At 43.2% G+C, this 26907-nt stretch overlaps 1 protein-coding gene across 1 annotated transcript in view; it reads right to left on the reverse strand.

Moving 5' to 3' along the window:
• kalrna (kalirin RhoGEF kinase a) overlaps window positions 1-26907 on the reverse strand; it is a 162042-nt gene that overhangs the window by 20112 nt on the left and 115023 nt on the right. The window contains exons 34-35 of the mRNA XM_039006231.1: window positions 26539-26785; window positions 1533-1813 (exon numbers count right to left, since the gene is read on the reverse strand). Of these exons, the coding sequence (XP_038862159.1) occupies window positions 1533-1813; window positions 26539-26785 (528 nt within the window). The remainder of the gene's footprint in view (window positions 1-1532; window positions 1814-26538; window positions 26786-26907) is intronic.

The raw sequence follows: 26907 nt of genomic DNA on the forward strand, positions 1-26907 counted from the left end.
ACTGTCCGCAATACACTGAGAGAGGCTGGACTGAGGGCTTGTAAGCCTGTTGTAAGGCAGGTCCTCACCAGACATCACCGGCAACCACGTCGCCTATAGGCACAAACCCACCATCGCTGGACCAGACATGACTGGCAAAAAGTGCTCTTCACTGACGAGTCGCGGTTTTGTCTCAGCAGGGGTGATGGTCGGATTCGCGCTCATCGTCGAGGGAATGAGCTTTACACCAAGGCCTGTACTCTGGAGCGGGATCGATTTGGAGGTGGAGGGTCCGTCATGGTCTGGGGCGGTGTGTCATAGCATCATCGGACTGAGCTTGTTGTCATTGCAGGCAATCTCAACGCTGTGCATTACAGGGAAGACATCCTCCTTCCTCATGTGGTACCCTTCCTGCAGGCTCATCCTGACATGACCCTCCAGCATGACAATGCCACCAGCCATACTGCTCGTTCTGTGCGTGATTTCCTGCAAGACAGGAATGTCAGTGTTCTGCCATGGCCAGCGAAGAGCCTGGATCTCAATCCCATTGAGCACGTCTGGGACCTATTGGATCGGAGGGTGAGATTTAGGGCCATTCCCCCCAGAAATGTCCGGGAACTTGCAGGTGCCTTGGTGGAAGAGTGGGGTAACATCTCACAGAAAGTACTGGCAAATTTGGTGCAGTCCATGAGGAGGAGATGCACTACAGTACTTAATGTAGCTGGTGGCCACATCAGATACTGACTGTTGATTTTGTTCATCCCTTTGTTCAGGGACACATTATTCCATTTCTGTTAGTCACATGTTCAGTTTATGTCTCAGTTGTTGAATCTTGTTATGTTCATACAAATATTTACACATCTTAAGTTTGCTGAAAATAAACGCAGTTGACAGTGAGAGGACGTTTATTTTTTTGCTGAGTTTACTTTTGATGAGGGCCCATAGGGGTCTGGTCAAAAGTAGTGCACTATATAGGGAATAGGGTGTAGATATGTCATAAGATAACAGCTTATACTTAGCCTTGGGGAATTGCTCCTCTATCGATGGGAGGATTTTCTTTTTTGGGGGAATGCTGCAGATACACAATCACTGTAGTTATCAACCTTTGGTTGCATGTGAAGTAAGGTTCAAGAGAGGTTCAGAAAAACTGATCTGAAGGGGAATCACAATGGTTTGGAAAGATCTCTTCCAAACCATTGCCTGAACTGTACTTCTAAATATGATCCATTCACTTAAAACCCTTTGTTAAACAAAAAGAGCCTGAAAGAACCACAACTCCCCCAGATGCAGTGTATTCCCACAACATGTGACCTTTAAAAGGGCAATTTTGTGATTCAAAGAACTGTGATGGACATGTCTTTTAGAAACCAATTACTGTATGTTACAGAGACATGGTGGAGAGGAGAGCGAAAGGGAGAGAGAGAGATGCGGCAGAGACAAGGAGACGCTAATGACCTCGTCTACACTCTCCACCTGCGAGAGAAGGCGAGCGATAGAGAGAAATCGAGAGACGCGATAGAGAGGACAGAGACGCGGTGGAGAGGAGTCAGGACGCTCATTACCTCGTCTACGCTCCCGTCGTGCAGGGAGCTCTCAGGCGGCCCCAGGTCGATGCTCTTGCGGCCGTCCCTCTTCTTGTGCTTGCTGGGGAACTTCTTGACGCTGCTGCCGTGGCTGAGGCGACGCACAGGGCTGGTCAGCCACTTCTTGAGGGTGTTGCCCGAGCGCTTCGGTCCCGGAGAGCTGGACTGGATGGAGCTCAGGGAGGCCTGGGACTGCAGGTTGGCCACCGACTCGGTCTTCGCTCCTTCGGGCCCGCTGACCGAGTAGTTCTCTGGAAAGGGAGGAGACAAACAGCATTTTAGACTTCAGAATTCAGTTCAGACATTTCTCCTTGGCTCTGGGCGCATCCCTAATGGCACCCTATTCAAATCAAATGTATTTATATAGCCCTTCTTACATCAGCTGATATTCCCTATCTAGTGCATTACTTTTAGCCATGGCCTATAGGAAATAGGGTGCCATTTTGGTTGCAGACCCCTTGGTCTCGTCTCAGCATACTGTACTAACTAGAGTGATGTCCCTTGTCGCCTGAGGTATACTAACAAACGCTATTCTTTTTTAACCCATTACTTCCCAAAAACATTGGGTGAACAAACAGTCGTGCGTTTATCAACATCGCTGAATGGCATACTGCATGAACGCGGTCAACCCAGTTATCAACATTGGCCAGTGTAATACTACAACTACTACTGACTTTATTGTCCCCATGGGGAAATTTTGTTGCAGTGTCATGTACACATTTAAAGTGGCATTTAAATACTATGTAGGAATGCAAGTCATTTGTATACCAACATTGCTCAATGTAGGATACTACGGTACAGGAATGCAAGTCACACAGTGTGTTTTCTCAGCTGGCTCCAAAAGGATCATTTATGAGGTGCCTAAGATTCACAACACAACAGTCTCCTGTTGTAAAGTGTATATTGCAGTGCGTTAGCTAATAGTTACACCATTTGCACTGTTAATCATTGATGTTTATTTTAAGCCAATAAAAAGACTGCACGGTTGTTTTTCATAATGGCTAATAATGAGGACTAGTTTCCACTATTATTACTACTGACCGGTCAACCACCTTGTGTCAAGTTGAAGACGTATGTATGTGTTGCTGGATTCAGACTAGCTGTGGTCCAGAGCGTGAGGACGTTTGCCTCTGCATTCTGTTATGGTCCATGTATCCTTACATAGAAACAAAATTCCTCTGTGGAAGGATACATGGACTGAAACAGAGCCCAGAGCAATGTCCTCACACTCTGGACCAGAGCTAGCTAGATCCAGACTAGGGCCAGAGTGATTAGAGCAAAAAGCTCCTGAATCATTTCCTTGGCGCATCCTGGTCCACCACTATATGCAGGCCTTACGAAGCCAAAAGCACCTCCCAAGGTTGTTCGGTCTTAACCTTGGCGTGTCTCCTCTTCGTTCTCACAATGCACCAGCCGCAGTTTCAAACGCAATAGAGTTCAATGACTTTCGCTGGCTCTGTATTTGAGCGCACGTCAACAAACAGTCACTAACTCCGGGTGTTCAGTAGCGTTTAACATCCCAAAACATGTTGCAACAAAAAACTAAAAAGGTATGTGTCTAATTAGGCTAGCACCACTTCAAAACATTTCCTTACCACTGAAAACAACTGAAGTATCGTTAGTATTAGTAAATATTAAAAGCGGCTGCTCCGTCCATTGGGATCAAAAATAGCTCGATACGGAAGGAAACATTTGGCCAAGCCATTGAGATGAAAGGGGGGATATGTTTGTGCTGTGGGGGGAGGGCCTCTGTTGACCAGGCCAGCCAGGTCAAACAACTCACAAGTCTGCAGTAAAAAGCTGACAGTGTCCATGCTGTTATCAGCAGTCTGGGGAGATATTTGCTGCTACGGTCAGCCCTATTGTGGCAAACAAAAGAGGGAGGATAACGCAAATATCCCGCTTCTCTGCTAAACATGGTATCTTTCTCGCTCTATCTCTTCGCCATTTCTCTCTCACTCTTTCCCTCTCACTGGACTGACCTAGACTTCATTTCCCATCTATTTGAGGCAATGTGGGAAAGTATGACAGTGCTATCCATAATAACAGCGGACTACATGTTCGGGCCCTGTACTAGAAGAATCTCAGTCCTGCTTATCGTGCAACTTAGTTTGCATAGAATGTATCCCAAAAATTGTATTATAGGTGTTGAGTGAAGCTGTGAAATGAAGCATGAAATCCTAAGTCCTGAAATATGTTAATATAAAATGGGGAATGTATGGATTATGGAGCAACTGGAAAGCAGTTATGGGGGCAGACAGTGGCATCTGTCTAATACTAATAGGTTTAATCCAAAGGTTAATAGTTCATGAGTTCCAGCAGCCTCCATTCATTCCAAAGCGGCCTTCATTGAATGGAACCCAAATGGCACCCTATTCCCTATATAGTGCACTATTTTTGACCAGAGCGCTAGTGTAGTGCACTATAAAGAGAACAGGTTGCCATTTGGGATGCATGCATTGAGAGTAAAGTGTAGCGTGTGGGGCTGCTGACTAGCTGCCTTTTGTGCTAGATGACTCATTACAGGGAAGTGGCCTTGAGGAGAATCATGTGGACCAAGCCTAGTAGTTAGATATTGTAAAGTAGAACAACGCGGCAACCCAGAGCCATATCAGAGCCCCAGCCACAATCTCTCCCTCTGGAGACAGTCAATAACAGGGCAGCGAGAAAGAGAGAGGGGGGGGGGGTAGTCCTCTGTAGCTCAGTTGGTAGAAATACCCTGATGAAGACAGCTTTGTCTGTCGAAACGTTGGTTATCAGGTTTTTAAATGATTGAATCTGAGCCCCTAGAGTGTGCGGCTTTTCTTTTTCAAGTGTTCTACTCCGTTAGCCAGCACCTCGCCTAAATAGGTGTGAGTTTTTCGCCTCCAGAAACTGAAACGAGGAATAGTTACAAAAAAAACACGGGAAATAAATGGCACAGATGATTGCCTGCTGAAAAGCACTTTGGGGAGCAGCGCGTCACACTTAGACTTGATGACAACAGCAGACATGTGCTGGAAAAATAGTCTCTCTCTCATTAGGCCCTGCTCTGTGTGCACATGGCCTATGTCCCAAATGGCCCCCTATATATTGCACTACTTTTGACCAAGGCCCACAGGGATGCCCAAAATTAGTGCACTACATAGGAACCATTTGGGACGCAACCATGGTTCTCTTAAGCGCCTTCATTTCCCATCTCGCCAGATTAATGGCTGCACTGACAGAGGGATCATATTCTCATTCCTCACCCTGCTGTCTCACTGTTACCTAGTTCTGATGCAGAATCTGCATGTTCTAACACACGCCTTCTGTTTACACTGGAAATAACCACTAGGAATACTCCCTCCAAACCACAAAGGGGGATTAAAACCGAGGGAAATATTTCGCAATAAGATATTGGAGTTGGACAGTCATCAGGCTTATATCATGACTCCTTAACATGAAATGAAATACATTTGTAAATGTTGGTGACCCATATAAATGTGGTTTCATGACTTTATGGAAATGTTTATGCTCGGATACCACTGCACCAGTTAAACTGTCTGTCTGTCTAAAATGTTTGCGTCGGTTATTATGGCAAGGCGTGAACAGAGTATAATATTTCCGTGTCACCAACAGTGATTAAGTTGTGTGATATAGAGCCACAGTCGCACACAATGGAAACCTGTGGAATGACCTTGAGTCAATTTCCCAGTCTCAGCTACAGAATGCCCAAAAGACAAAAAGCTGAGAGATTTCCCCAACAATTCACTGAAAGATTTTCTTCACCTCCGTGCAGTATCCCAATGACTTGAACCGATTTATAACTGCGCCAGGGTTCACAATAGCCTGTGGAAGACAGGTATTAGAGCAGGCCGGCAGCTGGAGCACGTGAGCGGTAAAATTCCCTGAGATGTTTTCTGTTGAGGACCAATGGTGGCCTAGCTTGACAGGCAGCTAGACAAGCAGACCAGTCTGCACCTCGGTCAGTGTAGGGAGAGGCATGGAGGAAGAGGGAGAAAGAAGAGGTGGTGTTCGTCTACTTTCTTGTATAGACCTTATCTAATAATAGTTTTCTAATGACTACCTGTCCTGATATGTGGTGTCAAATATGCAGCAAAACAGGTTCTTAGTACAGAGCTGTAAGCCTACATTTAAAGACGCGTACAGTGTGGAAAGTCCCATAGGTGGAAGTATTAATTAATAGTCATTAATTAAACGGAAGACTATGAGGAGTGTCTGTTCAGAAACGAGTTGAATTAGCCTGAATCGTCGACAACTTTACACAAGGCACCATACCGTACAGCTATCTAAGCAAAACGTGTTCACAGAACGTTCCCGCAATCTGCATTTGTTATTCAACGTGCTATATAAACCACAACCTATCTTCTGTAAACTTCCTGAAACCACGGCATGGTTGCATCCAATATGGCACCCAGTCTGTGACAGAGATGTCCTGTCAGCAACGGAACAAGTCAGTAGAAACTGTTTTATCAGGTGTCTCTCAGTGATGTGTTGGCTATGGCTATTCATGACAGTTCTTCACTGTGGTGAATCTTATGATGTCATCAGACTGTCATCAGACCCGTAAAGAAAAAGATAGTCCTTGCCTGCGTGCAACCGAACAAAGATATTGTGCTTTTTTTGTCTGGGTACATACAGTGTTATGTGTACTATCTTATACCTGTCTGTCAATAGAAATACCAAAAACACTGGCCTAGTACCCGTAACACGAGCCCCATTAAGGAAAAGCAGGACAGGTCTGTTTGTTTGCACACAAGCATGGAATTGACCTTTTCTTTCCTGGAAGTTCACTTTGTGTCATTTTTATAATCTGGAACGATCGAATTCCAAACGCATAGTGCATTTGGAAAGTATTTAGACCCCTTGACATTTTGTTACATTACAGCCTTATTCTAAAATGGATTAAAAATTGTTTTCCCTCATCACACAATAACACAATGACAAAGTGAAAAAGAGTTCAATTTATTTTTGCTAATTTATAGAAAATAGAAAACAGAAATACCATATTTGGGGATTGGAGGGACGCCATGTGCGACTGACGTGTTTTCCGTTTGCTCCCGTGGTATTTTTAAAGTTTATGTGAATTTTGCAGCAGAACCGTATTTATTTTCATATATTATTTTGGTGATCCCTTCCCGTAAAAACCAAGACTACTTTACTTCCAAATGTCAGCATGTCGACGAAACATAAGGCCAAAAGCATGACTTTGAGAAAACCCGGCCTACAAGACACACTCTCATCACCTCCCTCCCCTGAGCCTGACGGCCCGGGGACTGATACTTTACCCGGGGGGGCGGCTTGGCCTGGCGGCGCTGAAGTGAACATTCTCGAGGCCATCAAACTACTACGCTCTGAGATAGTTGAAATGAAAACGGAGGTGGTTGCTACGATTGAGGCCCGAATAAAGGAGGTTTCTGATACTTTAAAAGCAGATCTAACCATCCTGCGGAACGAGACGGTGCCAGCAATCACATCACTCAAAACAACAATGGCGTCGCACACTACAACGATTGCAGCACTGGAGACCTTCGCTACAAATGTCTCCGACTTAACTACATCCCTGGAGGCTGACGTGAAACGCCTAGCTGCGGATTTGAAAAAGGTGAAGGAGAGCTGTGTAAGTTTAGAGGGATTCTCTCGCCGCAATAACCTGAGACTTGTATCAGTCCCAGAGTCAGCGGAAATGCCTCGCGCCACGGATTTCGTTTCTGGGCTGCTGAAGGATGTTCTTGCCTTAGATGAAAAGCCCCTGATTGATCGTTCCCACCGGTCGCTGCGCCCAAAGCCCCGGGATGGGGAGAGGCCCCGTGACATAATTCTTCGAGTGCACTTTTTCCATGAGAAGATGGAGATTCTCCGACGAGCCCGCAATACCACTCTGAGCTTTCAAGGACAGAGCTTCTCCATCTACCAGGACTACTCCCCCACTGTTTCCAGGCAGCGCGCAGCTTTCGGACAGGCCAAACGACTACTTCGGGACCATCCAGGTGTGAAGTACGGACTGCGATTCCCGGCCCGTTTATGGCTCTCTCATGATGGTAAAGACTACACATTTGAATCTCCGGATGAGGCTCTCTCTCACATTCAACGTCACATCAAGAAGTCTTGAACTTGCTCATAGTTCAGCAACTGTTGCTTGCGAACTGTGGATTGTAAGTAACCCACCTGTGGTACAATTATGTTTAGCTACAACATGCTAATTTTGTATAGTTGGGGAGTTGGCGAACCCATTCAGGCTTATTTGATGTGATCTAATGTTTTGATCATCTAGTGTGCTTGCCTTACAAGCATTCAGTCATTTTAATTTCATTGTATTGAGGTTTTACTATACTCCTGGGTTTTCTAGGCTGTCTTGCTCACCTATTCAGTTTGTTTACATAGTGTCTCAGTGACTCAAAATATTCTTGGTTATTTGCTTACTGCATCCGTTTGCATTGACCCAGTAAACAGTAAATGCTTCCCGAGGCGACACGTTTTTTGGGGTCTTCACTTAAATTTTAAAAGTTCTGAGCGTCATTTATGCCCAGCAAGCGTTCAACGTTGCGCACACGTAGTTTTTTGGTCTTGGTTGTAAGCTGTCTTACTACGATTTCCTTACTTCAAATTAGGTTTTCGGCTGAGAGCCTTTATACATTTTATTTATTTTCTTTATTTTCTCTCTCAAATGCCTGTTATGAGACTGGGAATATAATTATATACATCTGCAAGTGGTGCTTTTGTAATTTCGTCTGCACAAGGGATTCACTTTTATTTTTTTTTATTTAAAAAATGATTATCTCTTTTTGCTGTTTGATCCACTAACAAAACGCGACTTTAAAGAGCGGGACTGTGGGTTTAGGTTTAAGACCGCACTCTCACAGACATACTGTGCGAAGAGAACATGTTCTATTTAGGCTTGTACCTCGTTTGGGGAGGTATTGTCTGGGATGGGGGGAGGGGGTGGGGGGAGGGGTTGAATTGTTCAGTTCTAATGTTGTCATTGTCTTTTTTTTTTTTTTTTCTGTACTTTTTCCAAACATCTACCACCGTACATTATTACTCTGAGACAAGTTATTCTGGGGTTTTTGGGCGCTCATTGCTTTTCCATTCTATGCTCTAATGACAGGGTTGTATAACGGGAATGCCCAGAGGGGCCGAAACAATGCGATCAAGTACATTTCGTGGAACACCAAAGGGGTTAATAACCCAGTGAAGCGTAAGAGGGTGCTGACACACTTAAAGGGTTTGAATGCAAATGTTGCATTTCTACAAGAGACTCACTTGAGGACTGGTGAGCACTTTAGGATGCGTAGGGACTGGGTTGGTCAAGTGTTCCACTCTAACTTTCATAGTAAATCAAGAGGGGCTGCCATTTTGGTTGATAAAGCCACTCCCTTTGTAGCTTCTGAGGTTATCGCTGATCCTAAGGGACGATACGTCATAGTAACCGGTAAACTGTTTTCTACCCCTCTTGTTTTGGCTAGTGTTTATGCTCCCAATTGGGATGACACAAGTTTCATTTCTTCCTTTTTGTCTGCTATACCCAATTTAGATTCTCATTTGTTGATTTTAGGGGGGGATTTCAACTGCAAAATGTCCCCAGTTCTTGACAAGTCCTCACGAACAACTACAGGCCCATCTAAATGTGCCCTACTTATTCAAGCCTTTCTTCAGAAATATGCCATGTTTGAGGCCTGGCGTTTCCTACATCCTACAGAGACAGTATTCCTTTTATTCTCATGTTCATCAAACATACTCCCGGATTGATTACTTCTTTTTGGACAAAAAACTTCTGCCTAACCTTCGGCAGTGTACTTACAAGAGTATTGTTATTTCTGACCATTCACCATTAGTGCTTGAACTAGAGTTTCCCCAGCGACCTCCTATGTGTTATCAATGGCGTCTTAACCCCATTTTACTCTCAGATAAGGAGTTTGTAAATTTCATTTCTTCTGAAATCACCTTATTCCTAGAAACTAATTCAACACCAGGTATGTCCTGCTCTACCATATGGGAGTCTCTCAAAGCATACCTACGCGGCCAAATTATTTCTTATACAGCCAACCAAAACAGAGTTCGCTCTCAGCGACTTCGGGACCTGAGCGAATCCATAGCCACATTGGATGAGAAGTATGCTACGGTTCCTTCCTCTGATCTGCATAAAGAGCGCCAACTACTCCAATCTGAATTTGATGAGCTTTCTACCAGGCAAGCTGAACAGTTACTCTTGCGAGCTCGGTACAGAGTGTATGAACAAGGCGACAAGGCCAGTAAACTCCTTGCACATCAGATCCGTAAATCTGAGGCCTCACGTTTAATCCCACAAATAAGGACCCCGTCTGGTGCCACCACAGTTATACATAAAGAGATCAATGATCAATTCAAACAATTTTACTCTGCGCTATACACCTCTGAATCCCCTCAAGACCCTTTGCTGATTGATTCCTTCTTTAATGGCCTGAATATGCCTTCAATTGATACAGACACCCATGACTGTCTAGAAGAAGAATTTACACCTGAGGAGATTGCAACAGCAGTGTCCGCAATGAAAAGTGGTAAATCACCGGGTCCGGATGGTTTTCCAACCGAATTTTACAGGACGTTTTCTGGTCTGCTTTGCCCATTCTTGTCTCGACTATTTGCAGAGTGCCTTAATACCTCAAAGCTACCGCCTAGTCTTTATCAGGCTTCAATTTCATTACTATTAAAGAAAAACAAAGACCCCCTGGAATGTGGATCCTATCGCCCAATCTCGCTTTTAAACTGTGATTACAAAATCCTAGCCAAGCTTTTAGCCATCCGTATGGAAGGCTCGCTGCATCAAGTAATACACTCTGACCAGACTGGCTTTGTGAGAAATAGGCATTTGTTTTTCAATATTAGGCGCCTTATGAATATACTGTACTCCCCAGCGTCGGAGGACCCAGAGGTGGTGGTCTCACTTGATGCAGAAAAAGCGTTTGACCGCGTTGAGTGGGATTACCTAACAGCTACCCTTTATAGATTTGGCTTTGGCCCCAAATTCATTGCGTGGATAAAGATTCTTTATTTTTCCCCCATGGCTTCGGTACGGACTAACAACTTGTCCTCTGACTATTTTCCCTTGCACCGCGGATCCAGACAGGGCTGTCCACTCTCCCCCTTGTTGTTTGCTTTGGCAATCGAACCTCTCGCCATTGCACTACGCTCTAATGATGCCATTCAAGGAATAAGCAGGACGGGCTCAGAGCAGAAAGTCTCGCTATATGCGGATGACCTCCTTTTGTTTATCTCTAACCCTGATATCTCATTGCCACGCGCCTTATCTGTTCTTAAAAGGTTTGGATCAATCTCAGGGTACAAGCTGAATCTAGGCAAGAGTGAGCTTTTTCCTGTAAACAAGGCTGCTTTAAAGTGCTCTTTTACAAGTTCTCAGTTTAGGATTGTCCGGGATCAACTCACCTACTTGGGAGTTAAAGTGACAAGGAAATATTCAAATCTGTTTCAGGAAAACTTGGTTGCTCTAGCAGACAGTTTGAAACAATCTTTTACTTTTTGGAATGCGCTACCTCTTTCTCTTATCGGAAGGATTAATGTCATTAAAATGAGTGTGTTGCCCAAATTTCTATATTTATTTCAATGTTTACCCATTTTTATTCCAAAATCTTTTTTTATTTCACTGGATCAAACATTCATGCATTTTATTTGGGATGGCAAGGTACCACGGATTGGTAGAAAACATTTACAGAAGCCTAGGTCATTGGGGGGTTTAGCTCTACCAAATTTTGACATACTATTGGGCTGCAAATTTCAGAACACTTCTGTACTGGCTGCAGACTGATCCTACTGGCCCTAGACCAATCTGGGTCCAGATGGAGTCTGAATCGTGTAAACCTGCTGCACTTTCTTCTGTGTTGTGCTCGTCTCTCCCAGTGTCCCTAGGCAAAAGGTGTGTCAACCCAATTGTAAAGCAGTCTCTTAAAATTTGGAATCAGTTCCGTTTAGCCTTTGGCCTCCGAGGCTTTTCTCTATCAGGCCCAATCAATCAGAACATTTTATTTCCTCCATCTTTGAATGATGGGGCTTTTGGCATCTGGCACTCACTAGGCCTCTCCTCACTAGCCCAATTATTCTTTGATGATACATTTGCCTCTTTTGCTCAGCTACAGGAAAGGTTCAACCTCCCCCAATCCCACTTTTTCCGCTATCTCCAGACTAGGAACTTTGTCAGAGCTAACACACCTGAATTTCCCCATAGGCCTGCGAATACAGCTATAGAGAGCATCCTGGAGCTGAACAAGCTTCCTAGGGGCGCAATTTCAGATGTATATGCAATCATTCATGACTTACAGAACCCTTCTTTGGTGCCTTTAAAGACTCGATGGGAAAAGGATTTGGGGGAGGAACTTGGGGAAGACACCTGGGAATCTGTGCTGCGCAGGGTGCATTCGTCCTCTTTTAGCACTAGACACAGCCTCATTCAATTCAAGGTGGTTCACCGGATCCACTGGTCTGGGGCCAGACTTGGAAGAATATTCTCTGATTTTGATCCTACCTGTGTCAGATGTAAAATTGAACCAGCCACACTGTTGCATATGTTCTGGGGCTGTCATAAACTGTCAGGTTTCTGGGAATTAATATTTAAATGTTTCTCTGATATATATAACACTGTTATAGATCCCTCTCCCCTTACAGCCCTTTTTGGAGTACTGCCCATAGGTACCCCCCTGTCAAGAATCCAGTCGGACACTGTTGCTTATACAACTCGTTTAGCTAGACGGCTAATACTACAGAACTGGAAGATGGCAGCTCCCCCATCTTATAAATATTGGGTGAGAGATGTGTTGTGCTCTCTGAAACTAGAAAAAATTAAATTAAATTCACGTGGGAACCCCAAACTGTTTAATGAGGCTTGGGCTCCATTCCGGTCTTACTTTAAACAGTCCATCCTCTGATGGCATTCCTATTAAAACCAAAATAAGTCTGTATTTGACCCCCCTGTGAATTAGGGGTTGGATGAGCATTTCTCTGTGTTTTTTTCTGGGGTGGGGGTGGGGGGCATTAAGGTTGATGTGCTTATTGATTGTGACCTGTGGATGCCTTGTTCATCTTGCCCGGGCAGAGACTAAGGTGTGAGCTTGTTTTTCCCAGTTATTTTTATTTTTTAATTCTGTTCACGCCTACATAAAATTATTATTATTCATTTTTTATTTTAAAGCATTGTAACTTTTTATTTTTGGTCCAGTGGATGGTTGGTCTGTGGCCTTGACTGTCTGTGAGTGGTTGCATTTCTCCACCCCATCCCTTGACTGTTTACAGGAACAATGGTGAGGTGTTTGCTCTGTCCCTATACTATAGATTGCCCTTTAACCTTTTGTAGCCTTCTGCCTGGTGTGTTTAACTTGTCTAAAGTATGGTATCTTTAAAGTTATTTTTTTTATATGTATTATTTGTATTTTTTCTAGTTGAGTATATTATTTATATTGCTTTGTCTTGTCTGTGTGTGTAAAACTTAATAAACAGAGTTTTCAAAGAAATACCATATTTACATAAGTATTCAGACACTTTGCTATGAGACTCGAAATTGAGCTCAGATGCATGCTGTTTCCATTGATTATCCTTGAGATGTTTCTACAACTTGATTGGAGTCCACCTATGGTAAATTAAATTGATTGGACACGATTTGGAAAGGTACACACCTGTCTATATAAGGTCCCACAAGCCATGAGGTCGAAGGAATTGTCCGTTGAGCTCCGAGACAGGATGGTGTCGAGGCACAGATCTGGGGAAGGGTACCAAAACATTTATGCAGCATTGAACGTCCCCAAGAACACAGTGGCCTCCATCATTCTTAAATGGAAGAAGTTTGGAACCACCAAGACTCTTCTTAGAGCTGGCCGCCTGGCCAAACTGAGCAATCGGGGGAGAAAGGCCTTGGTCAGGGAAGTGACCAAGAACCCAATGGTAAATATGACAGAGCTCCAGAGTTCCTCTGTGGAGATGGGAGAACCTTCCAGAAGGACAACCATATTTGCAGCACTCCAATCAGGCCTTTATGGTACAGCGGCCAGGCGGAAGCCACTCCTCAGTTAAAGGCACATGACAGCCTACTTGGAGTTTGCCAAAAAGGTACCTAAAAGACTCTCAGACCACGAGAAACAAGATTCTCTGGTCTGATGAAACCAAGATTGAACTCTTTGGCCTGAATGCTAAGTGTCACGTCTGTAGAAAACCTGGCACCATCCCAACAGTGAAGCATGGTGGCAGCATCATGCTGTGGGGAAATTTTTCAGCATCGGGGACTAGTAGAGTAGTCAGGATCAAGTGAAAGATGAACGGAGCAAAGTACAGAGAGATCCTTGATGAAAACCTGCTCCAGAGCACTCAGGACCTCAGACTAGGGGCGAAGGTTCACCTTCCAACAGGACAACGACCCTAAGCACAAGGCCAAGACAACGCAGGAGTGGCTTTGGGACAAGTCTCTGAATGTCCTTGAGTGGCCCAGCCAAAGCCTGGACTTGAACCCGATCAAACATCTCTAGAGACACCTGAAAATAGCTGTACAGCGACGCTCCCCATCCAACCTGAAAGAGCTTGAGAGAATCTGTAGAGAAGAATGGGAGAAACTCCCCAAATACAGGTGTACCAAGCTTGTAGCGTCATACCCAAGAAGAATCGAGGCTGTAATCGCTGCCAAAAGTGCTTCAACAAAGTACTGAGTAAAGGGTCTGAATACTTGTGTAAATGTGATATCAGTTTTTTATATTTAATAAATGTGCAAACATTTCTAAAAACCTGTTGTTGCTTTGTCATTATGGGGTGTGTGTAGATTGTTGAGGGAAAACAACTATTTCATCAATTTTAGAATAAGGCTGTAATGTAACAAAATGTGGGAAAAGTCAAGGGGTCTGAATACTTTGCACTGTATCGGAAGAGTTTTCAATTCTCTCAGTGTGGTTGACATAATCTGCAAGCCGGCTTCCATTTGCTGAACGAGCAAAACGTGAACCCCGAAAGGATTTAAAAACAACAACAAGAGCACCAATAACCCAGACATTGGATACAAAGACGAAAACATCATCTTAGTTAACTCGCAACCATTAAAAAGGAGAGAGGCATCCCCATCCACACTGACAACCCTCCCCAAAGCTCCCCCCTAAGACTCATCTTCAAAGAAACTTGCAGTAATGCTTCAGATGAAAGGGGATTTGTGGCTAATTTGGTCTTCAAAAGACTCCGGCGGCGTTACAATCTACCCTCAACAAGAATCTAGGTTAGAAGGGAGAAAAATGGGACTCCTATATTATGACGCATTGTTGACAGACATACCGTAACAGAAATGTTGAAAATGAAATGAAAACGGAATCCATGACATTTGTAACACTTAGTAACAAGCATGTTATATAATTCACAGTTATGAATTTAATGTTTATGAATGGGAGCCTACTGTGCAGAGGCAGTGAGTGCCATAATGCAGATCCCCTGACAGCATCTCCAAATCGCTATTATTCATCCTCTGATCCAGAAAATAACCTACTTTTGACACAGCTTCATTACATTTACATTTAAGTCATTTAGCAGACGCTCTTATCCAGAGCGACTTACAAATTGGAAAGTTCATACATATTTATCCTGGTCCCCCCGTGGGAATTGAACCCTGGTCCCCCCGTGGGAATTGAACCCACAACCCTGGCGTTGCAAGCGCCATGCTCTACCAACTGAGCCACACGGGACAGCTTCATCCCCATCCCTCTGACTCTCCTCATCCTCTTCTACGAAGACGGCACAATGACACAATGGCAGTTAATGCCAGTGCAGCAGCTATTTCTCTTACCGTTCACAGCCCGGAGATACACTATATGACCAAAAGTATATGGACACCTTCTCGTCGAACATCTCATTCCAAAATTATGGGCATTAATATAGAGTTGGTTCTCCCTTTGCTGCTATAACAGCCTCCACTCTTATGGGAAGGCTTTCCACTAGATGTTGGAACATTGCTACGGGGACTTGCTTTCATTTAGCCACAAGAGCATTAGTGAGGTCGGACACTGATGTTGGGCGATTAGGCCTGGCTCACAGTCGGCATTCCAATTCATCCCAAAGGTGATCGAAAGGGTTGAGGTCAGGGCTCTGTGCAGGCCAGTCAAGTTCATCCACACCGATCTTGACAAACCATTTCTGTATGGACCTCGCTTTGTGCACGTGGGCATTGTCATACTGAAACAGAAAAGGGCCTTCCCCAAACTGTTGCCACAAAGTTGGAAGTACAGAATCATCTAGAATGTCATTGTGGGTTGTAGCGTTAAGATTTCCCTTCAATGGAACTAAGGGGCCTTGCCCAAACCATGAAAAACAGCCCCAGACCATTCCACCAAACTTTACAGTTGGCACTATGCATTGGGGCAGGTAGCGTTCTCCTGGCATCTACCAAACCCAGATTCGTCTGTCGGACTGCCAGATGGTGAAGTGTGATTCATCACTCCTGAGAACGAGTTTCCACTGCTCCAGAATCCAATGGCGGCGAGCTTTACACCTCTCCAGCCGACACTTGGCATTGCGCATGGTGATCTTAGGCTTGTGTGTGGCTGCTCAGCCATGGAAACCCATTTCATGATGCTCCTGAGGAACAGTTAATGTGCTGACGTTGCTTCCAGAGGCCATTTGGAACTCTGTAGTGAGTGTTGTAACCGAGGACAGATGATTCTTACACGCTACATTACCTCAGCACTAGGCGGTCCTGTTCTGTGAACTTGTGTGGCATTCGCGGCTGAGCCGTTGTTGCTCCTAGACATTTCCACACAATAAATGGCAGCTCTAGCAGGGCAGAAATCTGACGAACTGATATGCAAAAGGCATCATACGGGGATGATTTCCGTATTTTGAAATTTACATATCTTGAAAACTTGATTGCTGACAAGCAAAACATTTTTGAGACTATGTCAACAATAGACTTATGAAACAAATACCAAAAGTTAGTGGAGTTTTCCTTTAAATCTCGAAAACATCAGCAAACAAGTAAACACTGGCAAGGCAATGCCATGCAATATTCATTAAAAAAGGGTTCTTTAATAGTGTCAGCCAGCTACAGTCTGTGAAGTCCGATACAAGCATTGTCTCACAAACGTTTGTAGCAAATGTACCTCAAAAAGCTAAGTAACATCCCTGACTGATGTACAGATAACAGCATTGCTCAACAATAACTTTTAGTGAGACGCTTAGGTGTGAGAAAGCTTACACGCATCAGAACGTGTTCTCCACTTCTAACTCTGGACTTCTGGCGGGAGCCCAAAAACACACTATCCGTAGTTTCAGTCAGCAGTAAGGTACGCACCTGTCACTTTGTAACAGCAGCAGCAACACTTAGCTAGAATCCAACCACAACAGGAACGACAATGTCTCCCACTTTTCATCCTGGGCAGCTAGAAGCTCATGGCTCCGGAAGACAATTAAGAGGGAGAAAAAAAAAGATAGATCCAAAATGCACCCTGACTGCAGCTCAGACAACCAGCCACTAGCTGCTCCAAGTTCAGCCTGCTCCACTCCATTCTGAGGGGAGGGACGGACAGGGAAGGAGGAGGGGATGGGGAGGGGCACCCTACACTCACTACCTCTGATTCACAGAGAGCAGTGTGGGTTACAGAGAATCGACTCATGTTACAAGTCGGTTTTGACAAAGGCAGCACTAAGTAGTACTAGCCCGATCTATGGTACTGGCAAACAAAAATACAAAACTCTGATTGTTTATGTACTCAAGATTAATCCGTTGACACAGACTGCATCAGCCTACCAGTAGTTCCACAAGGCTGCATGGGTGGGAATGGCTGTGAAATGTCATATGCGGGCACATTCCTTACAAGCTGATATGAGCAGCAAAGTTACTGATTAGTCTACTGAGGAAAGCCAGCCAGGTTTCAGTAGGTTCATTGCCATGTTACATCCTTTCCCACTATGCCCTCTATATCTGTCTCCAAGTTACACTTCTGAACCAGCAAAGTTCTGTGAGAAGGACCGTGTGTGTATCATACTTTATAGGGTAAATAAGGACAGGTTGTGTCGAATACAGCCAAAGTGCACCTTGGAGCTGTACTAAGAACTAGGACACTGCAGGTAAGGAGCTGTGTGATTGTTATGGAGCGTATCTGGGCTATGTGGCTGTCTGGCTGGTGTCTCTGTTGAGGATACAGAGAGACGTGGCAGTGCTTCGGGGCAGGAACGGACTAATCCCCACACGACCAGAGGGAGGACAGGCAGGCCAAGGGTGTTTCAAGAGGACGAGACAGAAAAGGGACTAGAGAGCGTCACAATGCACACCTCTGTCTAGATCGACGAGGGTAAGAACAAGAGACAGGACAAAGGCTTTTGAGACAAAGGAAAATCTGTTCTGACAGCTTAGAGTATCTTTAGAGTTGTCATCAATAGATCGTCTCCATCTATGACAGGAAACGCTGAACATTCCATCAGGTTTATCTACGTTTCGGGTATTTAGAGGTTGAGGAAGTGATCGGCCAGGTGATGGGAAAATTGTAGCTCCCCTTTTCAATTGATTTGATACGGTTAAAACCATGACATTTTGTAAGTAAGTCTTTCTTAATAAACCTCTATATATGATGTGTAATATTCAGATTTAATCATACCATGACATTACTGGCATATGATACATTGGATGTTTTAATGCCATATCCTCATTCATTTCCTCCTATGATGCCTTACTGTCAATAGTATGGTGAAACTGGAGTATAAACAATTTCCATATTGTATAACTGGCCCCATACTACAGCTCTTAGATTTGCATGCTGCCATAGAAAAACAAGCCCAGCTCTTATCTGAGGAAAGTCAGCAGTATGCAGTGGATAGGCAAATGAGGTGGTCCCTGGACAAAGGAGAGTTACTGTGTGTCTAATTGAACAGATCATGGAGACCAACCAACCATACAGTACATACACAGAGACATGACACCTCACATTTGGGTGGCCTTCATTTAACTAGCCTTACCACTAACTCCAACCAACTCCAAATCTACAAAATTCAGGATTAAATATGTTATTTTGCCATTAATAATATGAAGAGTATGCAGGGTATATTGAGTTACAGGTAAACTGCCAAAATAAAGGAAACACGAGTAAACGAGGGATACAAAGTATACTGAAAGCAGGTGCTTCTACACAGGTATGGTTCCTGAGTTAATTAAGCAATTAACATTTCATCATACTTAGGCTCATATAAAAATGCAGTTACCCGTTACCCTCTGCAACTCCTCCAAGTCAAGGTAAGCCTTCGGTATAATAAATGTATTGCCACAGGGGCCCGCCGGTGTAATGGCTAAACTGCTTTCTGTACACCATACTGCATGATTGTACACATGGATTGGATTGTCCGATTACTAACACGTTAGTTCTACTTTGTTGACTAACGTTTATATGGTGACCATGATGTAGCGGTTAGCGGTTATGGTATGAAGGTTTGGCTTGGGGAGGTTTTTGCCCCTGGTCACAGGCAGCTGTTGTGCTGTGCACTGAAGTTAACAAGCGAAGGGAAAAGGTGAGAGGAGAGCGCGTAGTTGTGAGATGGAATTATACAACAAGCAAAGTGGTGATGCTGTATGTGGCTGCTATCAAAGTGAACTGTGCGGGTATATTCATTCCACCAATTCTGTTGCAAAATGTTTATTAAACAGAAGAAAACAGAATGAAACTGAGGGACCTACCTGAATTTTCCAATAGGAAAAACTATTGTTTTAGCTGCAAAATGGAAAGTTTTGCAGCTGTTTGGACTAATGATTACATCTAAGATCAGCTAGAGTTTGCGTTATACGCCCAAGCATCCACCCTCCTTGCGTTTTTGCCTTAAATAACCTTCCGTCTTATGCAACCATACCAAATGTAACATATCATACTAATTTGAGTGTCCTGGATTTAAGTTTACTATGTTACGTCTGGTCTATGAGACCAGGCTGAGCTAAATACAGGCAAGAGTGTGCAAGGCGGATTTTGAATGTGTCACTCTCTGTCACCTTGATTACTCCAATTTGTCTCTTGACCTGTGCACCTACGTTTTAAACTTTTTTTGTAGGCTAGGTTGTAGCAACCTCATGACAAATTTGAGAATCATATTAGTAGCCTAAATTGATGTTACATTGAGCTGGTTAAATGGAGTATGAATGACAGTCATCCAATATGCTGGATAGAAATAAGGCCATGCACATAAGAAAAAATGTCAGTATGTCACAGTCACACGGGCAACTGGTGCTTATCCAACAAGACAACAGGCCAAAGGATATTGTATTGTAAATGTGAGAACGTTTCAGAGGAAATTAAAAGAGAACATGTATGACTGTGGGGAAAAACAATGTATTGTATCTACAAGACCACAAGTATGAGAAGTTCCTTAAAAAGTTCATTCCACATGGAGCAAGCGCCGGAATGTTACATAGATTATATTAAATAAATATTGAAGTCTATTGTTTCAGATTTCACAAAGGCGAGGCTTTTGCAGACATACCCATCATACCTCCGGCTCTGGCAAAATGTAGTGCACTATGTTGGGAATAAGTTGCCATTTGGGACGCAACCCTGAAATACTGTGGCTGGACACCATGTAGAAAAAGCTCAGCCGCCTCCCATTCATTTTGAAACAAAGAGTCTGTTTAAAAACTGTGGCGGTGGGAGGAAGTGGGATTTACATGTCACTGTAACTAGGGAAAATGTTTTATCAATAAGTTATATTACTTACTTTCTAGCGTGTCCACGTTTCAGTATGTAATAAACTGGGGATGGTGGGGGCTGATCCAGAGATAGTGAAATGGTTCAATGCAAGGGCAGCTACTGAGCAGTGGAAATACTAGCACGTTGCCATTACATTGACAGTACATGCTGTTAATGTTAAGTGTGGTCTAACGCAAGAAAAGGGCTGTAATTTAACATAGAAATGTATACTGAAAAATCAGATACATACAGGTTAGTCATTTTGAAAAACCTAACAGTTCTCTGCTAACTTTATCATCTCAAGCATTGGGGTATTGCTGTGCTCCTCAACCAACAACAACGAATATAAACCCTATTCGAAATAAAGGATGCCTTTTCACAATCATCCTGCTTTCTCCCTGTAGTTCTAAGGAGGCACAGGAAGCGAGGGTGTCCACAGTGTCTCAGAATAGGAACATTCTAGAAGGGATATTTTCGTTCCTAATACACAAAGGAAATCATGGCAAGGAGACAAAGGAAGCTCCTATGCACAATAACAAGAGGTCAGTTACAATAGCCAGTCATTTCACAACATGGATTCCTAGAAAACACACAGGCTCCGTTTACAAAATGTCCGCAAAAGCAGACTATCGGCATTTGTGCAACTAACTAAATTATAAGAAATCATGGCGGTCAACCACCGTGCTCCTTCGCTAAATTAAAATAGATTTTTTTAAACTCAGGTTTTTTTTTGTATTGGACTCGTTCAAAAATATCTGTCAAACACTATTATTCACTAGAAGGATTGATTGCAAAAGAAAGCGGGAGCTCTCAAAATTGTAATGATAAGTGGGACTAAATAATACGTCGAGAGGGATGGGCCTGATTTCATAGAAAGGAAAGGTGCTCCTGATATGACAATTCAAATTGTTGTCGTTTTTTTGTTTGTTGACTTGTATTTATGGTGGTTGTTCTATTTTTTTGTATGTAATTCCAGTTTACGTCCTTTTGTAGTTTGTTAGGGTAATAGCTTGCTTAGTATATTTTTGGGGTATTTTATTAATGTCCACCACACAGAGGTAGTGGGCTGAAGAGGGTGGGTTGTTCTGGAGGAGGTGGTGTGGCAAGTAGCGTGAGGGAAAATGAACATTAAGCTCCCACGTCCCTATTGTGGGATGGGTTATTTGTAACGTCTGTCAATGGTATTACATGCCAACCATCAAAAAAGACCCCCCCCCCCCCCCCCCCCCCGCAATTAAAAAAAATCAATAGTTTCCTTGGTGTATACATTACCAGTCAAAAGTTTTAGAATACCTACTCATTCAAGGATTTCTTTATTTTTGTAGAATAATAATGAAGGCATCAAAACTATGAAATAACACATATGGAATCATGTAGTAACCAAAAAAGTGTTAAACAAATCAAAATAGATTTTAGATTTGAGATTCTTCAAATAGCCACCCTTTGCATTGATTACAGCTTTGCACACACTTGGCATTCTCTGAACCAGCTTCATGAGGTAGTCACCTGGAATGCATTTCAATTAACAGGTGTGCCATCTTAAAAAGTTAATTTGTGCAATTTCTTTCCTTCGTAATGAGTTTGAGCCAATCAGTTGTGTTGTAACAAGGTTGGGGGGTATACAGAAGATAGCCCTATTTGGCAAAAGACCAAGTCCATTTTATGGCAAGAACAGCTCAAATAAGCAAAAATAAACTACAGTCCATCATTACTTTAAGACATCAAGGTCAGTCAATACGGAAAATGTTAAGAACTTTGAAAGTTTCTTCAAGTGCAGTCGCAAAAACCATCAAGCGCTATGATGAAACTGACTCTCATGAGGACCACCACAGGAAAGGAAGACCCAGAGTTACCTCTGCAGCAGAGAAGAAGTTCATTAGAGCTACCAGCCTCAGAAATTGCAGCCGAAATAAATGCTTCACAGAGTTCAAGTAACAGACACATCTCCACATCAACTGTTCAGAGGAGACTGCGTGGATCAGGCCTTCATGGTCAAATTGCTGCAAAGAATCCACTTCTAAAGGACACCTGTAAGAAGAGGAGACTTGCTTGGGCAAAGAAAGACGAGCAATGGACATCAGACCGGTGGAAATGTATCCTAAGGTCTGGAGTCCAAATTGGAGATTTTTGGTTCCAACCACCGTGTCAGTCACAACGTCAACAGTGAAGAGGCGACTCCGAGATGCTGGCCTTCTTGGCAGAGTTTCTCTGTCCAGTGTCTGTGTTCTTTTGCCCATCTTATTATTTTTTATTGGCCATCAGATGTGGCTTTTTCTTTGCAACTCTGCCTAGAAGGCCAGCATCCCGGAGTCGCCTCTTCACTGTTGACATTGAGACTGGTGTTTTGCGGGTACTATTTAATGAAGCTGCCAGTTGAGGACTTGTGAGGCATCTGTATCTCAAAATAGACACTAATGTACTTGTCCTCTTGCTCAGTTGTGCACCGGGGCCTCCCACTCCTCTTTCTATTCTGGTTAGAGACAGTTTGTGCTGTTCTGTGAAGGGAGTAGTACACAGCGTTGTACAAGATCCTCAGTTTCTTGGCAATTTCTCGCATGGAATAGCCTTCATTTCTCAGAACAAGAATAGACTGACGGGTTTCAGAAGAAAGTACTTTGTTCCTGCCCATTTTGAGCCTGTAATCGAACCCACAAATGCTGATGCTCCAGATACTCAACTAGTCTAAAGAAGGCAGGTAGCCGGTAGCCAAGCAAGTAGCCTAGTGGTTAGAGCTTTGGACTAGTAACCGAAAGGTTGCAAGATCGAATCCCCGAGCAGACAAGGTAAAAATCTGTCATTCTGCCCCTGAACAAGGAAGATAACCCACTGTTCCTAGGCCGTCATTGAAAATAAGAATTTGCTCTTAACTAACTTGCCTAGTTAAATAAAGGTTCAATAAAAAGGCTAGTTTTATTGCTTCTTTAATCAGAACAACAGTTTTCAGCTGTGCTAACAATTGTAAAAGGGGTTTCTAATGATCAATTAGCCTTTTAAAATGATAAACTTGGATTAGCTAAAACAACATGCCATTGGAACACAGGAGTGATGGTTGCTGATACTGGGCCTCTGTACACCTATGTAGACATGTAAAAAATCTACCATTTCCAGCTACAATAGTATTTTACAACATTAACCATGTCTACACTGTATTTCTGATCAATTTGATGTTATTTTAATGGACCAAAAATGTGCTTTTCTTTCAAAAACAAGGACATTTCTAAGTGACCCCAAGATTTTGAAAGGTAATGTCTATATATATTTTTTTAAATCATTTGAATACATAAAAAAATAGAATAAAAAAAGTTCCGTCCCCCAAACGTGTTTGTGGGTGGTATAAAATAGTTGCTATGGATGGGGCTCATTGTTGGGTTAATGGGTTAATGTGACATAGTGACCCCCATGTAAACTCTGTAGACTTCTGTATGCTCTTCTGTTCAACTCTAAAGTTTAATTAGAACAATGGATACCTTTATATTTGAGTCATTTCAGCAATTCATTCTACAGAGTTAATTAAATTCAGTAAAAAGTTTAATGAGAGGAGTATCTGTCAACACCACCACCTTTCAACAATAAATACAAATGCACAAAGGGAAACATCTTAAAAGTAAATGATTTACTCTCCTGTACCTTTTAAATGGTTCAGGATGTGTTCCATCTAGATTACAATTCCCTATACAAAACATTTTACAATGGCAGAGAGAGCCTCATTAAAGTCCTAACTGAAGAGCTTTTACATTTGTCAAGGAGAACAGGGAGGCAGTACATCACGGAGTGTCAGCGGCATGCGCTGAAAACCCTCTCTGAAGTGGTCTAAGTGGAGACGGATGTTGTACTGAGATAAAATGTCAAGTGCTCGTCAGAGGCAAAATGTTCCCCAAGCTGTCAAATATCCAACCAACCTGGCTCTAATCCTAGTGACAACTAACACCTCCCTCTACAGGTAGCACCAGGAGATGTTGGATAATCATGCAACGCCCGTAGCAGGTGAAACAATGATGAAACAATGAAATATTTGCTGCAGGTACAGTACCAGTCAAAAGTTTGGACACACCAAACTCTTTCAAGGGTTTTTCTTTATTTGTACTGTTTTCTACATTGTAGAATAATAGTTAAGACAAACAACTATCGAACAACACATATGGAATCATGTAGTAACCAAAGAAGTGTTAAACAAATCAAAATCTATTTTCTAATTTTAGATTCTTCGAAGTAGCCCCCCTTCGCCTTGATGACAGCTTTGCACTCTTGCCATTCTCTCAACCAGCTTCATGAGGAATGCTTTTCCAACATTCTTGAAGGAGTTCCCACATATGCTGAGCACTTGTTAACTGCTTTTCTTTCTCTCTGCGGTCCATCTCATCCCAAAACAACTCGATTGGGTTGAGGTCGGGTGATTGTGGAGGCCAGGTCATCTGATGCAGCACTCCATCACTCTCCTTCTTGGTCAAATAGCCATTACACAACCTGGAGGTGTGTTGGGTCATTGTCCTGTTGAAAAACAAATGATAGTGGGACTAAGCGCATACCAGTTGGGATGGCGTATCGCTACAGAATGCTGTGGTAGCCATGCTGGTTAAGTGTGCCTTGAATTCTAAATAAATAAATAAATCCCAGACAGTGTCACCAGCAAAGCACCCCCACACCATCACACCACCTCCTCCATGGTTCACGGTGGGAAACACACGTGGAGATCATCCATTCACCTACTCTGCGTCTCACAAAGACACAGCGGTTGGAACCAAAAATCTCAAATTTGGACTCCTCAGACCAAAGTACAGATTTCCACCGGTCTAATGTCCATTGCTCGTGTTTCTTGGCCCAAGCAAGTCTCTTCTTCTTATTGGTGTCCTTTAGTAGTGGTTTCTTTGCAGCAATTCACTATGAAGGCCTTGATTCACGCAGTCTCCTCTGAACAGTTGAAGTTGAGATGTGTCTGTTACTAAGGTGCAGTTAACTCATCCTCTGTAGCCGAGGCAACTCTGGGTCTTCCTTTCCTGTGGCGGTCCTCATGAGTGACAGTTTCAGCTTAGTGCTTGATGGTTTTGCGACTATTCTTGACTTTTTCCAGATTAAGACATGAAGGTCAGTCAAAGTAATGATGGACTGTCATTTCTCTTTGCTTATTTGAGCTGTTCTTGCCATAATATGGACTTCGTATTTGACCAAATAGGGCTATCTTGTGTATACCATGCCTACCTTGTTACAACACAACTGATTGGCTCAAACGCATTAAGAAGGAAGAAATTCCACAAATTCACTTTTAACAAGGCACACCTGTTAATTGAAATGCATTCCAGGTGACTACCTCATGAAGCTGGTTGAGAGAACACCAAAAGTGTGCAAAGCTGTCATCACGGCCAAGGGTGGCTACTTTGAAGATTCTCAAATATAAAATATATTTTGATTTGTTTAAGACTTTATTTTGGTTACTACATGATTCCATATGTGTTATTTCCTAGTTTTGATGTCTTCACTATTACTCTACAATGTAGAGAATAGTACAAATAAAGACAAATCCTGGAATGAGTAGGTGTGTCCAAACTTTTGACTGGTATTGTATATTAATATCAAATCTTTCCACATCTGTGACATTGAATGAGTGATAGGAAGTACAGTATCTCATTACCATGCTGCCAAATAAAACAGTACAATGTTTTCAAAAACAAGGAGGACTAAGAATCTTCTCAGATTTTGTTATACTGAACACGTCAACATAATAAAGGCATTGGCCATGTCCAAAATCTGTCTTGCCTACTACTTACTTAAACTGCATACTGTGTACTACCGTACTACATACTATTGAGAACGTACTCTTAGGTATAAATGAGCGCAATAAGCAAGAAATATCAGCATACTAAGCTCCTCTATACTGAGAACGCATCATCTAATGCACAGTAGATGATGCATTGATTCCCTCCATTGGTTCATTCTGGTACCACGCGTCACCTTATCTAATTAGCAGCTGTTGTCAAACACACGTGAGTCTGGAAAGACGATTCTCTTCCTCAATAGTGTGCAGCGAATTCTACTAGATAAAAAGCCAAAATGAATATGACATCCTGGCATTTAAAGCATACTACATTTTCAGAAGTTCACACACTATAAAACGTTCTATTTTCGCATACCCAAAATGCCTAACATTTCGAACAGAAGTACGGGTATTCAGACACGGCCATTGTAATTACGGGAACAGTGCAGGGTCCCTATTGGTTTTGTTGACCAATTAACCCATTAGCCAAAGAGCACCTTCAATCTATAAAGATCTACTGATATATCCTTGCAGCACTTTCCTTCCTTTTTTTTCAACAGTAAATGGTTGATGTCCTTACCTTTCCCTGTGGGGAAGAAGCACTCCATCTCCACGCTGCTGCGGGAGTGAGAGATACAGAGGGCCGAGCTGGGCACCAGGCCCTCCTGAGGGGGGCTACGGTCGGTGGTCCGCACCAGACACCAGCCGGGGCGGTCACTGGGCCTCTCCAGTAGCTCTACCGTCTGACCCGTCTGAAGGCTGAGCTCGCTGGAACAACCTGCCGTGAAGTCCTGCAGCACCACTGTCAACTCACAGCCTCCAGAGAGCTGTGAGACGGGAAGAGACCGAGAGAGAGAACAGTGAGTTAAAGTCTTAAAACAAGGCGGGTGTTGGCACAAAAAAAAAACATTTAAATCGAGTCTCATTATCACAGCAGAGAAAAGGAAGG

The sequence above is a fragment of the Salvelinus namaycush genome, chromosome 13 (assembly GCF_016432855.1).
Source record: "Salvelinus namaycush isolate Seneca chromosome 13, SaNama_1.0, whole genome shotgun sequence".
NCBI classification, from domain to species: domain Eukaryota; kingdom Metazoa; phylum Chordata; class Actinopteri; order Salmoniformes; family Salmonidae; genus Salvelinus; species Salvelinus namaycush.